Here is a 10,938-nt window from a genome sequence, read left to right as displayed (position 1 = left end):
AGTCTTCTAATATAACCCATATTGTGACACATATGAAAATGCAAATTTCCACTCTAAATGATCTTCTTCCCAGTTTAGGAGAAATACTAGGAAAAAGGTTTGGTTCGGGGGGGGTCCTGCTTTAAATCTTTACTAATGGCATTCTTACTCCTGTTGGTAATTTTGATTACCGTTTGTGTAGCTTATAAAGTGATGGTTTCTTGCATTTCGTGCTATGTATCACCAACTTCTACTAAAATAATAATATCTAAACTGATTGAAACTATTGATTACATCTATAGTTCTCTATAAAATAATGAACATGCACAATGCACGTGCAATGTAAAATTGACATAAGTCCTACTGGGCAACTTGGAATTCACTGTCAGTCCTTGACAGACATTACACCACTACAATCCCCCTAAAAGGAAAGAAAGAACCAGGCTTTTAGAACTGGCAATGGAGGGACATGACAGACCCAGGGCAGGTAGGCAACCACAGGTGGCATCAAGGGACCAAATATTTGATCACCTAATGCTTTCTATCAAAACATTAATGATCAAAAGAGGGAACTGATGAAATAAAACGATTTTTAAGGCAGGACAAAAAAATTTTAAACGTAAAACTTTCTCTCTGCTCATTTGGGCCAATACTCCTTTTTAGTGTGCATTGTGCTTCTACAATTATACATAAACCAGATCTCCTTAAAAGACACAGGAATGCCTGCTTGATGGTAAAGAGCGATTCTTCCTGGCACCAGAAAGGTAATTCCTTAGGATATAACATGAGGGATGAGACATAACATGAGGGATGAGGCAGCATTGAACATGGGGGTGTTTTATTTCTTTTCCTTCTCAACTAAAGAGGGTTTTCATTTCCAGCTCAAGTGTATTTTGTTTCTTTTCTTTTTTTTTCTTTTCTTTTCTTTTCTTTTATTTATTGCTATTATTTTTTGGCTGCAGCACACAGCTTGCAGGATCTTAGTTCCCCGACCAGGGATTGAACACAGTCTGGGCAGTGAAAGTGCCGAGTCCTAACCATTGGACCGCCAGGGAATCCCCACATTCCTTTCTTAATCCTTAATCAAGATGACTCACTACTTGCCTTGTACATGCAGATCTGGGCTATGTAAACTGTCAGTACATCTTTTGATATATAACTCTTTGTCTTCAAAATGTATATAACTGTGTATTCTCTTTTATTTATTTATTTATTTAAAGTACAAACATCCCAGCAACAGCACATGGTGAGCTGTTGCTAAGGGCATAGGTCTTTATTGGAGGAGGGGTACAGGAAGGGCATGAGGAAGGTTCTCCCATTCTAAGAGGATGGGAACAGTCCTGGCTACCCCACAGTGGGTTGTGGGGGGGCGGTCTCTGGCCAGGCCACAGTCCACATGGGAAGACACCAATCAGTCACAAAGTCATGGGAATGCCACACAAGCCTGGCTGTGGGCCTAGGCACTACACAGGAGCCCAAGGCAGGTGCCCCGCAAATTCACTGTTAAACTATACAGGATGAGGCTGTACATGAATTAATTACAAAAGAGCTGTACTTACAAAAATCTGTACACACATTTGAAAAACTCACAAAATTGTCATCTATGTATCACAAGTTGCTAAATGAAAATAATTAAAAATGGAATAAAATTATACATTTCTTTTCTCAATTCTTTTCAAAAGGATTAATATTTTTAAAGCACATATACTACTTTCCTTAGCAAATTCCACAAAGAGACTGAGCAGCCCAGCCCTCCTTGAGCCCCGGAGGACTTGAGCTATGAATGGGCCTGGCCAGCGGACACTGCCCAGAGTCGGGGAAGGGGAGTCAAGCCCACAGTGCAGAGCAGAATGCTGAAACACAAAAAAGAAGGAAGTTGTCTCCGGCTACAGCTCTGACATTAAATAAAAGAGGCAAACAGGATGGAAACATGCAGTCCTGCCAGCCAGGTTGCGGCAGAGTAGGGGAACAGGCAGCCTTGGAGCCTGGCTCCAAGAGAGGTGGGAAGCAGGCCTGGGCATGTACCTTGATGGGAGAAAGTTGTGTTTCAACCAGTTGGGTGTGCCTACTGGGCCTCGCAGGGAGTACATGCGTGAAAGAAACAGGGACAGGCAGGTGGGCCACCTTGACCACAGCCAGCTCATCCAGTAACTAAAATGGATATAGTACAAAAGTTGCAACCAAGTACTATGGACATGCTACCTGCTTGCCTTAAGGGTCATGTGGCAATTTTGGGCCAAAGGCAGGACCTTGTCCTTTTCCTGGGCGCCTGGGTCCTCAGCCACAGAAAGAGCCCCAAGTTTTCCCAATGTGTGTGGGTCAGGGGAGACAGAACACTCTCCCCTTACATGTTAGCCAAGAGCTCCTGGGTCCAGGAATCAAGGCTCAGAGTTTGTGCTTCTCTTTGCAGTCTGTGTCCCCCTGTTGGCACCAGCAGGCTGAGAATGGACAGAGGAATATCTGGGCCCCTCACTCCATGGCAGAGTACCCAGCCTGAGCTCCAGCTCAAAATATCACGACAGCCCTTCCCACTGACAAGGTGTCCAAGAAAACCCACAGGGTGGCCTGCTGAATAGGAGGCGATACACAGTTCCATGGGGCAGAGGGGCATGGATGGTGAGGATCCTAGCGGAGCTCCGTGGCCCTCAGGTGTGCACCAGGCCTGGGAGGGCCATAAATGATCACCGAGGCAATGTGGTTGTTCTGCATGACCTCAAAGATCATCCGCTGAAGACCAAGCAGAATGTGGAGCCAAATGGGTTGGTGTTGTCTGGGGAGGAGGACCTGTGCAGGGCAACAGCCTTCTCCACAGAAGCTCTTGGATGTTGCCCCCTTTGCTGTAGGTCATGCATGTTTCTGTCTGACCATCTGCATTTTCTCTCTTTACAGTTAGTGGGCTCTTGAACTCACAGTGGTGATAAATGTTAAAATTATAATGTCCAGGGTAATTGGTGTGTAGGACAAAGTTCTTCACTTTGAGTGTATTCGCGTCAAAGAGGATGTCCACTCCAAGAGTGAAGTAGTTAAAAAAGTAGTCATTGCACTTGGATGGAACTTGCTTATCAGGAGAAGGAGAATGAATCTTCATTTTGTCTTCTGACTTGTAGAAGACCTTGTGTGGAGAGCTAAGCATGCTAAGAACATCTTGGCAGGAACTGCCAAAAAACACTAAGAATTCAAATACCCACATCTTGGCATCTGCTAATACGCTGGGTCCGCAACCTGTGGCAAGTAAGCAAAGTCATAAACCTGAGGGTCCAGTTCCATCTCAAAGAACATCTATACTCTCAGCACACACATTGCCCAGGAAACAGTTCAGAGGCATCATGGGAACCTTGGTATCCTGTAGGCTGTTTCCACTGTAGAAGTGCATTCGTTTCACAATTGCTTCATGGGTTGTCTGGAGAGAAGCTAGACCATGGGCAAAACTGGGTTCGTACTTGGGAGCCTTGGTCCATGAATCTAGCTGAAAAGAGAAAGACAGTCCTGTGAAGTTGAGGTGGAAGAGCTGCTCAGTGGAGTTGTACACTTCAGGATGGGTTGCATCGAAAGACTCGTCAGTCTGCTCAATGGTGGGAGCTATGGCTTGAAAATTGAAATGCACACGACAATATTTTAACTTTACTTTAGTCAAGTCATACATTTCGATCACCTTAAGTCTCTGATAGTTTGATCCTATCCTGAGCCAGGTTAAAGATGAGGTGATGGCTTAGAGGAGACCAGTGCAAATTCCCATTGCTCGTTTCCCAGAGAACGCTGAGGCACCACCTCCACACCCAACATTGGTTTGGTTCGCTGATCCGGCGGCCTCCCTGCCGCAGAGCAGACAGACCAGAGCTCACCTGACTGCCAGCAGCCTCGGGAGGCCCTGTGTATTAACTTCTAATGGACAGAAAAGTCCTCAGAGATTTCTGAAAGATTGTCTCCCAGGCTATAATCCTCAGGTTGGCTCAAATAAAATTCTCTATTTCTTTCTTAGATTGACTATTAATCAAATTTTTCGTGGACAATATAATGTCCAGAATAGACAAATCTATAGAGACAGAAGATTAGTGGGCTGTGGCGGGGGGTGGAATGGGGAATAGGAAGTGACTTCTAATTGGTAAGGGTTTCATTTTTTCGGCGGTGAAAATGTTCTAACATTGATTATAGAGATGGTTGCACATCTCTCTGATTACACTAAAAAAAACACTGAACTGTACATTCTATCTTTATACATTTTTTTCCTTTTTTTTTTTTTTTCTTTTTGGCTGCCAGCTTGGGGGATTTCAATTCCGTGACCAGGGGTTGAACCCAGGCTGTGGTAATGAAAGCCCAGAATTCTAACCATTAGGCAACCAGGGAACTCCCAAACTGTACATTTTAAATGGAAGAAATGTATGTTATGTGAATTACATCTCAAAAAGTTGTTTAAAAATATTATCCACTATTAACATTTGTCTTATTCATCCCCAAAAGACTAATATTTGATATCTTTGAATAAAATCCCAAGAATGTGCACCAGATTCTAAAGACAATTCTAAAAATGGTTATCCAAAAGTATCGAAGTCTAAAGGAACTAATCCAAAGAAAACACCACATTTTGGGGCATGTACATTTCTCAATGTTAAAAAACTTTTACATAACTTATAAAATGCAATACAAAATACATAATGAGTATACTGAAGTACATTTCAGAGCCCTAATTTTTCTGCTTCCCTGGAAGAGGGCTGAAATTTGTATATATTCTGAGTCAGTTGGTTTTAGAATTCTTGGGACCTATTTGCATTAAATAACTATTTCTTAAATATTTTCCAGTATACATTAAATATACCAAGGAAATTCAAATATAAAGAAAAATTCCGCTAAGATCTAGAAATACATTCCAGGCTCTCAAAAATTTGGTTAATACCAAGAAGACAAATTCTTTTTTTTTTTTTAACATCTTTATTGGAGTATAATTGCTTTACAATGGTGTGTTACTTTCTGCTTTATAATAAAGTGAATCAGCTATACATATATCCCTATATCTCTTCCCTCTTGCTTCTCCCTCCCTCCCACCTTCCCTATCCCACCCCTCTAGGTGGTCACAAAGCACCGAGCTGATCTCCCTGTGCTATTCGGCTGCTTCCCACTAGCTATCGGTTTTACATTTGGTAGTGTATATATGAAGAAGACAAAGTCTTAATGAAACTTTTTGTTTTTTGGCCGCGCTGTGTGGCTTGCGGGTTTTATTTCCCTGATCAGGGATGGAACCCAAGCCCCCTGCAGTGGAAGCGCCGAGTCCCGCCACTGCACCTCCAGGGAAGTCCCTTGAATCTCTTTTAAGTTAAAAAAAAATTTTTTTTAATGAGATTTTTTCCGTACAGAAAAAGCAGGAACATCCATTCAACTGTATCGGAATGAGAGAAAAGAAATAATTTCTTATATGAAAAGTAACAGAGTATATGGACTCTCAATAAACTTTTATTTTTAAATAAATAAACAAGTCTTCCGGGAATAAACGTTTGCTTGTACGTAATCCTAAGGCATTTCAGCAATGCAATGTACTGTAAGCGCCGCTGGTGTAGTGGTATCATGCAAGATTCCCATTCTTGCGACCCGGGTTCGATTCCCGGGCGGCGCATCCAGCTTTTATCCCTTGCCTTAAATAACCTTTATAATCTTTCTTCTTCTGGAAACACAATTTTTCATTTCCATGAAGATCTATATTTCACTGTAAATTACTGTTGACACATTCGAATCTGGAGTGGAATTCAAAAAAGTTTACTCAAGTCATGAACTAGTTAACCTTTACGCCTGCGCGGTCTGAGACATCCCCGAGCGTCGCTGGAAGAGCGGCTGCGCAACGAGTGAATATAAGGACTGAGGTGCAGCCTGGCGGCCAGGAGGTTGAAAGTGCAAGATTCTCCTGCGCCTGCGCGGCCTGGGTCACTTCGCTGGCTGCTCCAGGGCTCCCGGCTCGCCGCCATCTTGTGTTGGGGCTTCATTGTTCGCTCTGGGCCGGGTGGTTTAGTGTAATTGCCGCCGAAGCAGGGGGCGGAGTAACCTCCGGTCGGCCGAGAAACCTAGCTATTTCACAGACATAGCAGCTCAAAAGATTTGTGAGGTAGTATAGGGTAGAGAGCTGGACCCGGAGGCGCCGCCGCGACAGCAGCAGCCATGGAGGACGAAATGCCTAAGACTCTGTGAGTCTGGGGCAGCGATGAGGGGGGCGGGATGGTGTTGGTCCCGGAGCAAAGCTTCGGCTCTGCGCCGCTCCCCAGCCTATTGTTTCCCGCGGACGCCGCGATATCATGGTTCCTCTCCCTAGCGCTCACCGGGATGCCTAGGGACCGAGACCCGGGCTGTGAGGAGACGAGATGGACGGAGACGGGGCTCAGCCCTCTAAATTAGTCCCTGCACCGTAACTACCCAACAGCGTGGCGTTTGGCTTCGTCCCGGGCCCTCTGTGGTCTTAGGCGTGGAGAAAAGATTTTCATTCAAACCTGTTTTTAGAACTCGGCTAGCCTTTTTGTTCTACGCTCTTCTTCTCTCCCCCCTCCCCCTCCCCCGCTTCTCGATTAACCTCTTTTGATTTTTACAGCCGTCTCCCTTTCATTTTACTTTGATTTTCTCTAGAAACTCTTCCTTTCATTGACTTCCGTTGATAAGAATTTTTGTCTTGAAAATGCTTACACTGATTTTCAGGGACTTAAACTTTATTCTCGCAGTTGCCAACTGGAAAAAAGCCAAATGTTTTTTCTTGAACTTCTCTGTGGCTTTCCTTCTGTGGCACCCCCTCCCCCGATCAAAAAGCCCCAAGTCGGACCCCTTAAGGATCTTGAAACTGCTTTTTAAAAATGGAACTCTCCCCCGGAGGTATATATCAACGGAGGGGAAGTGGATATGATGCATTTTTATCGTCGCTTGCTACTTTTCTGATTGACATGTCGTTGAAGGAGCGGGGAGTTTTTAATGAAGCAACAATTGATAAGTACCTTAACATATTTAGTCACCTCTGAGAATTTTAGACTTAGTGTTAAGTGATCTTAGTTTGGGATCTTTTCTTTGTCGTGTTGCTCTCCCCGCCCCCTCTCCTTTGTTTTTTTCGAAATATTATCCGCTGAGGTGATCCTGCCTTTGTTGCTTTTCTCGAAAAGAAGAAAAAGCCCGATGAGTTTTTGACGTAGCTTTTTTGTTTTTATTCTTAGAATACTGGCAGTTTGAGAACTCAAGGCAATAAAAATACACTCAGGTTTCATTTTGCAACTCTCTGGATATCGCAGTTGTTATGAAGTACAACGTAATCAATTATTTTTTTTCTCCAACAAAATAGTTTCCGTTTTGTAATCTATATGAGAGATATAGTTACACTTGTTTTCTTAATGAATAGGTAAACTTTTTTGATAGTTTATCTCATAATCTGTTACATTATGTGTCTTTTTAATAGGATGCAGCAATTAACGCATGACTTTGGTCTTTTGCAAGATTGTATCTGTAGATGAATACTCCCTAAAAAATCATTAGCCCCATAGAGTTTATGGAAACCTTTTTTCCCTCTTGCCTCTTCGCTAGACGTATGATAGCCAGCAGCATATTGGATTAAGAACTGCTCATCTTTTATAATGTCTTTAAGATTCTTATTTTGAAATTTTTAATTTCAGAAACTGCCAAAAATAATCTGAGAACTTAACCTTTTTAGTACGTTGATTTGGGAATATCAAATAATGAAGACAACTTAAGCTTTCCTAGGCCAGTCTACAAAAGCAAGCAGTACTAGCTTGGGGACAGGGGACCAACCATTGCAGGAGAATTAATGAAGTTTTTTTTTTTAATTTATTATTTATTTATTATTTATTTATTGAATACTTATCGTTTGCCATGTGTTCTCTGTTAAGTGCTTTATGAGCTTGTGTAATCCTCATCAGAATTCTGCAGTAAATGGGTCCATTTTACAGCTGAGGAAAAGCTAAGCTTAGAATTAAAGTAACTCATCCCAAGTCATATACCCTTTTGTTCATCATCCTGCAACTCTACTGTACTCAACTCTTGACACTTACATTTATGACTAATTTTGCCTTGTATGCTTTACTAGAACACCCCATCCAAGAATCTTTTCCCCAAAGTAGTCCATGCTTTAACATTTCCTATTATCCCCTCCCTCGCTTCTGCCTTTCTCAACCAAAACTCCCATTCTTCCAGTCAGACCAATCTTGATTAAATATGAGTAGGTGCTCATCCCTCATTTTTCCCAGCAGTGTTTTTATTTTTAATATAAAATGTTTGTTTGAATAACCTTGGGAGTCAGAGGCTTTTAATATGTTCTTAGCAATGTCTGGTCCATGGTAAGTGATCAATAAATTTGTTTTAAAAACTGGTACAGTTTCAAGCAGTGAATCAAGATTTTACTCATTCTTGAGGGTAAGATACCGTCTGATTTCAGTATTGCCTGTGTACCTGAATGGCTCAGAGGAAGTGCCTTCCTTTGCCACAAATGAGTGTTCAGCAGTGCCTTGTTAGAGACTGCCAGTATTCAATTTCTTGTCATCAGTACTCTGGAAATATACAGTTGACCCTTGGACAATGCAAGGATTAGGAGCTCCAGCCCTCAAGCCGTCAAAAATCCATGTATAACTTTTACAGTCAGACCTCTGCTTCTGTGGATTCAACCAACCGTGAATCATGTAGTACATACATATTTAGTGAAAAAATTCCATGTGTATAAGTGGATCCACGCAGTTCAAACCCATGTTGTTCAAGGGTCAACCGTATTGTGAGAAGTGGTTTGATTCTGGAAATGTTTTGAAAACAGAGCTATGGGAATTGCCAGTGGTTTAGGTGTTGAATGTGAGAGTGAAGTCAGCAATAACTTTAATTTGCAAACGCAATTATCAGCCATCTAGAATGTTAGTTTGTTGTAAAATATAATTTAAAACGAGAACTGTCCTGAGAGCATGGATATCTCTAACATGGATATCTAACACTAACATGGGTAGTGTTAGATACTTTTGTTCAGACTGGTTTATGTACAGTTGGCCCTCTGTATCCACTGAAGTGGAACCCTCAGATATGGTGGGCCAGTTGTAAGAAACCTGAGCATCCATGGGTTTTGGTAACCATGGGAGGGGGCAGGTCCAGGAACCAATCCCCTGGGAGTACCAAGAGATGGCTGGCTGCATGTGGTCTGATCTCCAAGTGAAGTAGGTGCTAGCTGATAAAATAAGAGGGTTTCAGCTATCACGCAACAGAGTGTCCTTTGTGAAGAGCAGACAGTTGTTAAATAATAGTAAGGTTATGATGCTGGTATATAGTATTTGTATTATGTACAGCAAGCATTTACTGTCATACATAATTTCTTTTTTTTAATTGAATATAGTTGATGTACAATATTATATAAGTTACAGGTGTACAGTATAGTGATTCACAATTCTTAAAGGTTATACTCCATTTATAGTTATTTTATAAAATATTGACTGTATTCCCTGTGATGTATAATATACTCTTGTCATAATTTCATAATTAGTAGGAGACATACACCTTTTCCCCCTGAACTAGAGTGACTCAGGCAAAATGGGTTAATTCTCTAGCAAATTGCAAATGTTCAAAAGTAATTCTGAGAGAGTACAGTTACCTCTTTGACAAATATTTATAGAGCACTTAAATATTCCAGGCAGGGTTCTAGATAGTAGAGATATAGTATGAATGAAACTAAAAATCTCTACTCAACGAAATTTATCATTAGATTAAAACGTATTCATGTTTTTCACTCAGATTTTCAGAGGCCTCATATCAAAGTCTGCATTTTTATACATTGATTGTGGCTCATAACAAACCCAATACAGCATTCTGCCTTGTAAATTTTTCTTTGTAGCTTACATTTTCTAGAGCTGTACTAATCAAAATGAATATTTAAAATGTTTTGGATTCCGATGTTATAACTGTTTGAACTTAGTATCAGCTTTAAAAATATATATTAAATTGACATGAAATCCTATCCCAGAACTGTCAAGTTTTCACTAGCATTGATGACTTTTTCCATTGAATTTTCTCAGGAAGCTTTTTTTTTTTAGATTTATTTATTTTTTATTTTTACTGTACATGGGATCTTTGTTGTAGCATGTAGATTTCTTAGTTGTGGATGCACGTGGGATCTATTTCCTCGACCAGGGATCGAACCCGGGGCGCCTGCACTGGGAACATGGAGTCTTACCCACTGGACCACCAAGGAAGTCCCTCAGGAAGCTTTTTATTTTGAAAAATTTAAAACCTATGGAAAAGTAGCAAAAATAGTACGTTGTAGACTTAGATAACTTTCATGTGGCTTTACCAATTGCTAATAGTTAGCCAAATTTGCTGAACCATTTGAGAAGACATCATGACACTTAGGAGCTAAATACATCTAAGAATAGGGGCGTTCTCTTGTGTAACGGCAATATAATTTTCATATTAAGGAGACTACATTGAGTCAGCATTGTTAACTAATACACAGTTTATACTCATATTTTATCCAGTTGCCCAAGGAGGATGTTTACTTTCCAGTTCTGCACAAGATTGGTACATGATCTCAGAGGTGATATAATAAATATCAACATGGGATACTTCAGTCTATGCTGTTAACAAAAAGTTCATGGAACACACAGAAGGGATATTTTAATGCTCTTGAATAAAAAGCATCTTGAAAAATTAAAACTACATAAATGTAAGAAATTTACATTATTGTTTAATAGTCCAGTTGACATTGTGACAGAGAATCTTGGCTTACAACTGCTCCAGTATCAATTTTTGTATCACTCAGAATTTTCTTAAACGCAAGCTGCAAAACATTCAGGCATAAAAGGAATTTGTTTAAAAAGATATTGGACACTCCCAGAATTTGCAGGAAGGTTATGGAACCTGGCTTAGAAAATGTTCAGGAAAGAGAGACAGCTAACTGTCAGGCCTACAGTCCTAATCAAGCCACAGATCATCCCAGAAAGGATACTACTGCCACACCTACTG

General features: G+C 41.0%; 1 protein-coding gene, 1 non-coding gene and 1 pseudogene across 4 annotated transcripts in view; 2 read left to right on the top strand and 1 right to left on the bottom strand.

Annotated features, from left to right (window-relative positions):
- Positions 1-2,604: 2,604 nt before the first annotated feature.
- On the bottom strand, positions 2,605-3,762 carry LOC132501347 (phagosome assembly factor 1-like; annotated as a pseudogene).
- A 1,751-nt stretch (positions 3,763-5,513) lies between these two features.
- Positions 5,514-5,584, top strand: TRNAG-CCC (transfer RNA glycine (anticodon CCC)). The gene has a single exon. It is a non-coding gene; the product is annotated as a tRNA-Gly (tRNA).
- Positions 5,585-5,865: 281 nt separating this feature from the next.
- TIA1 (TIA1 cytotoxic granule associated RNA binding protein) overlaps positions 5,866-10,938 on the top strand; it is a 28,529-nt gene continuing 23,456 nt past the window's right edge. Inside the window, exon 1 of one of the 3 annotated variants that reach the window (XM_060116898.1) lies at positions 5,866-6,146. In XM_060116898.1, the coding sequence (XP_059972881.1) occupies positions 6,121-6,146 (26 nt within the window). In that variant the 5' untranslated portion in view covers positions 5,866-6,120. The remainder of the gene's footprint in view (positions 6,147-10,938) is intronic. The other 2 variants (XM_060116897.1, XM_060116899.1) reach the window with 2 other exon arrangements.

The sequence above is a fragment of the Mesoplodon densirostris genome, chromosome 14 (genome assembly GCF_025265405.1).
Source record: "Mesoplodon densirostris isolate mMesDen1 chromosome 14, mMesDen1 primary haplotype, whole genome shotgun sequence".
Classification (NCBI taxonomy): domain Eukaryota; kingdom Metazoa; phylum Chordata; class Mammalia; order Artiodactyla; family Ziphiidae; genus Mesoplodon; species Mesoplodon densirostris.
The sequence above is the reverse complement of the archived record's forward strand: the minus strand, read 5'-3'. Positions and strand labels throughout refer to the sequence as shown.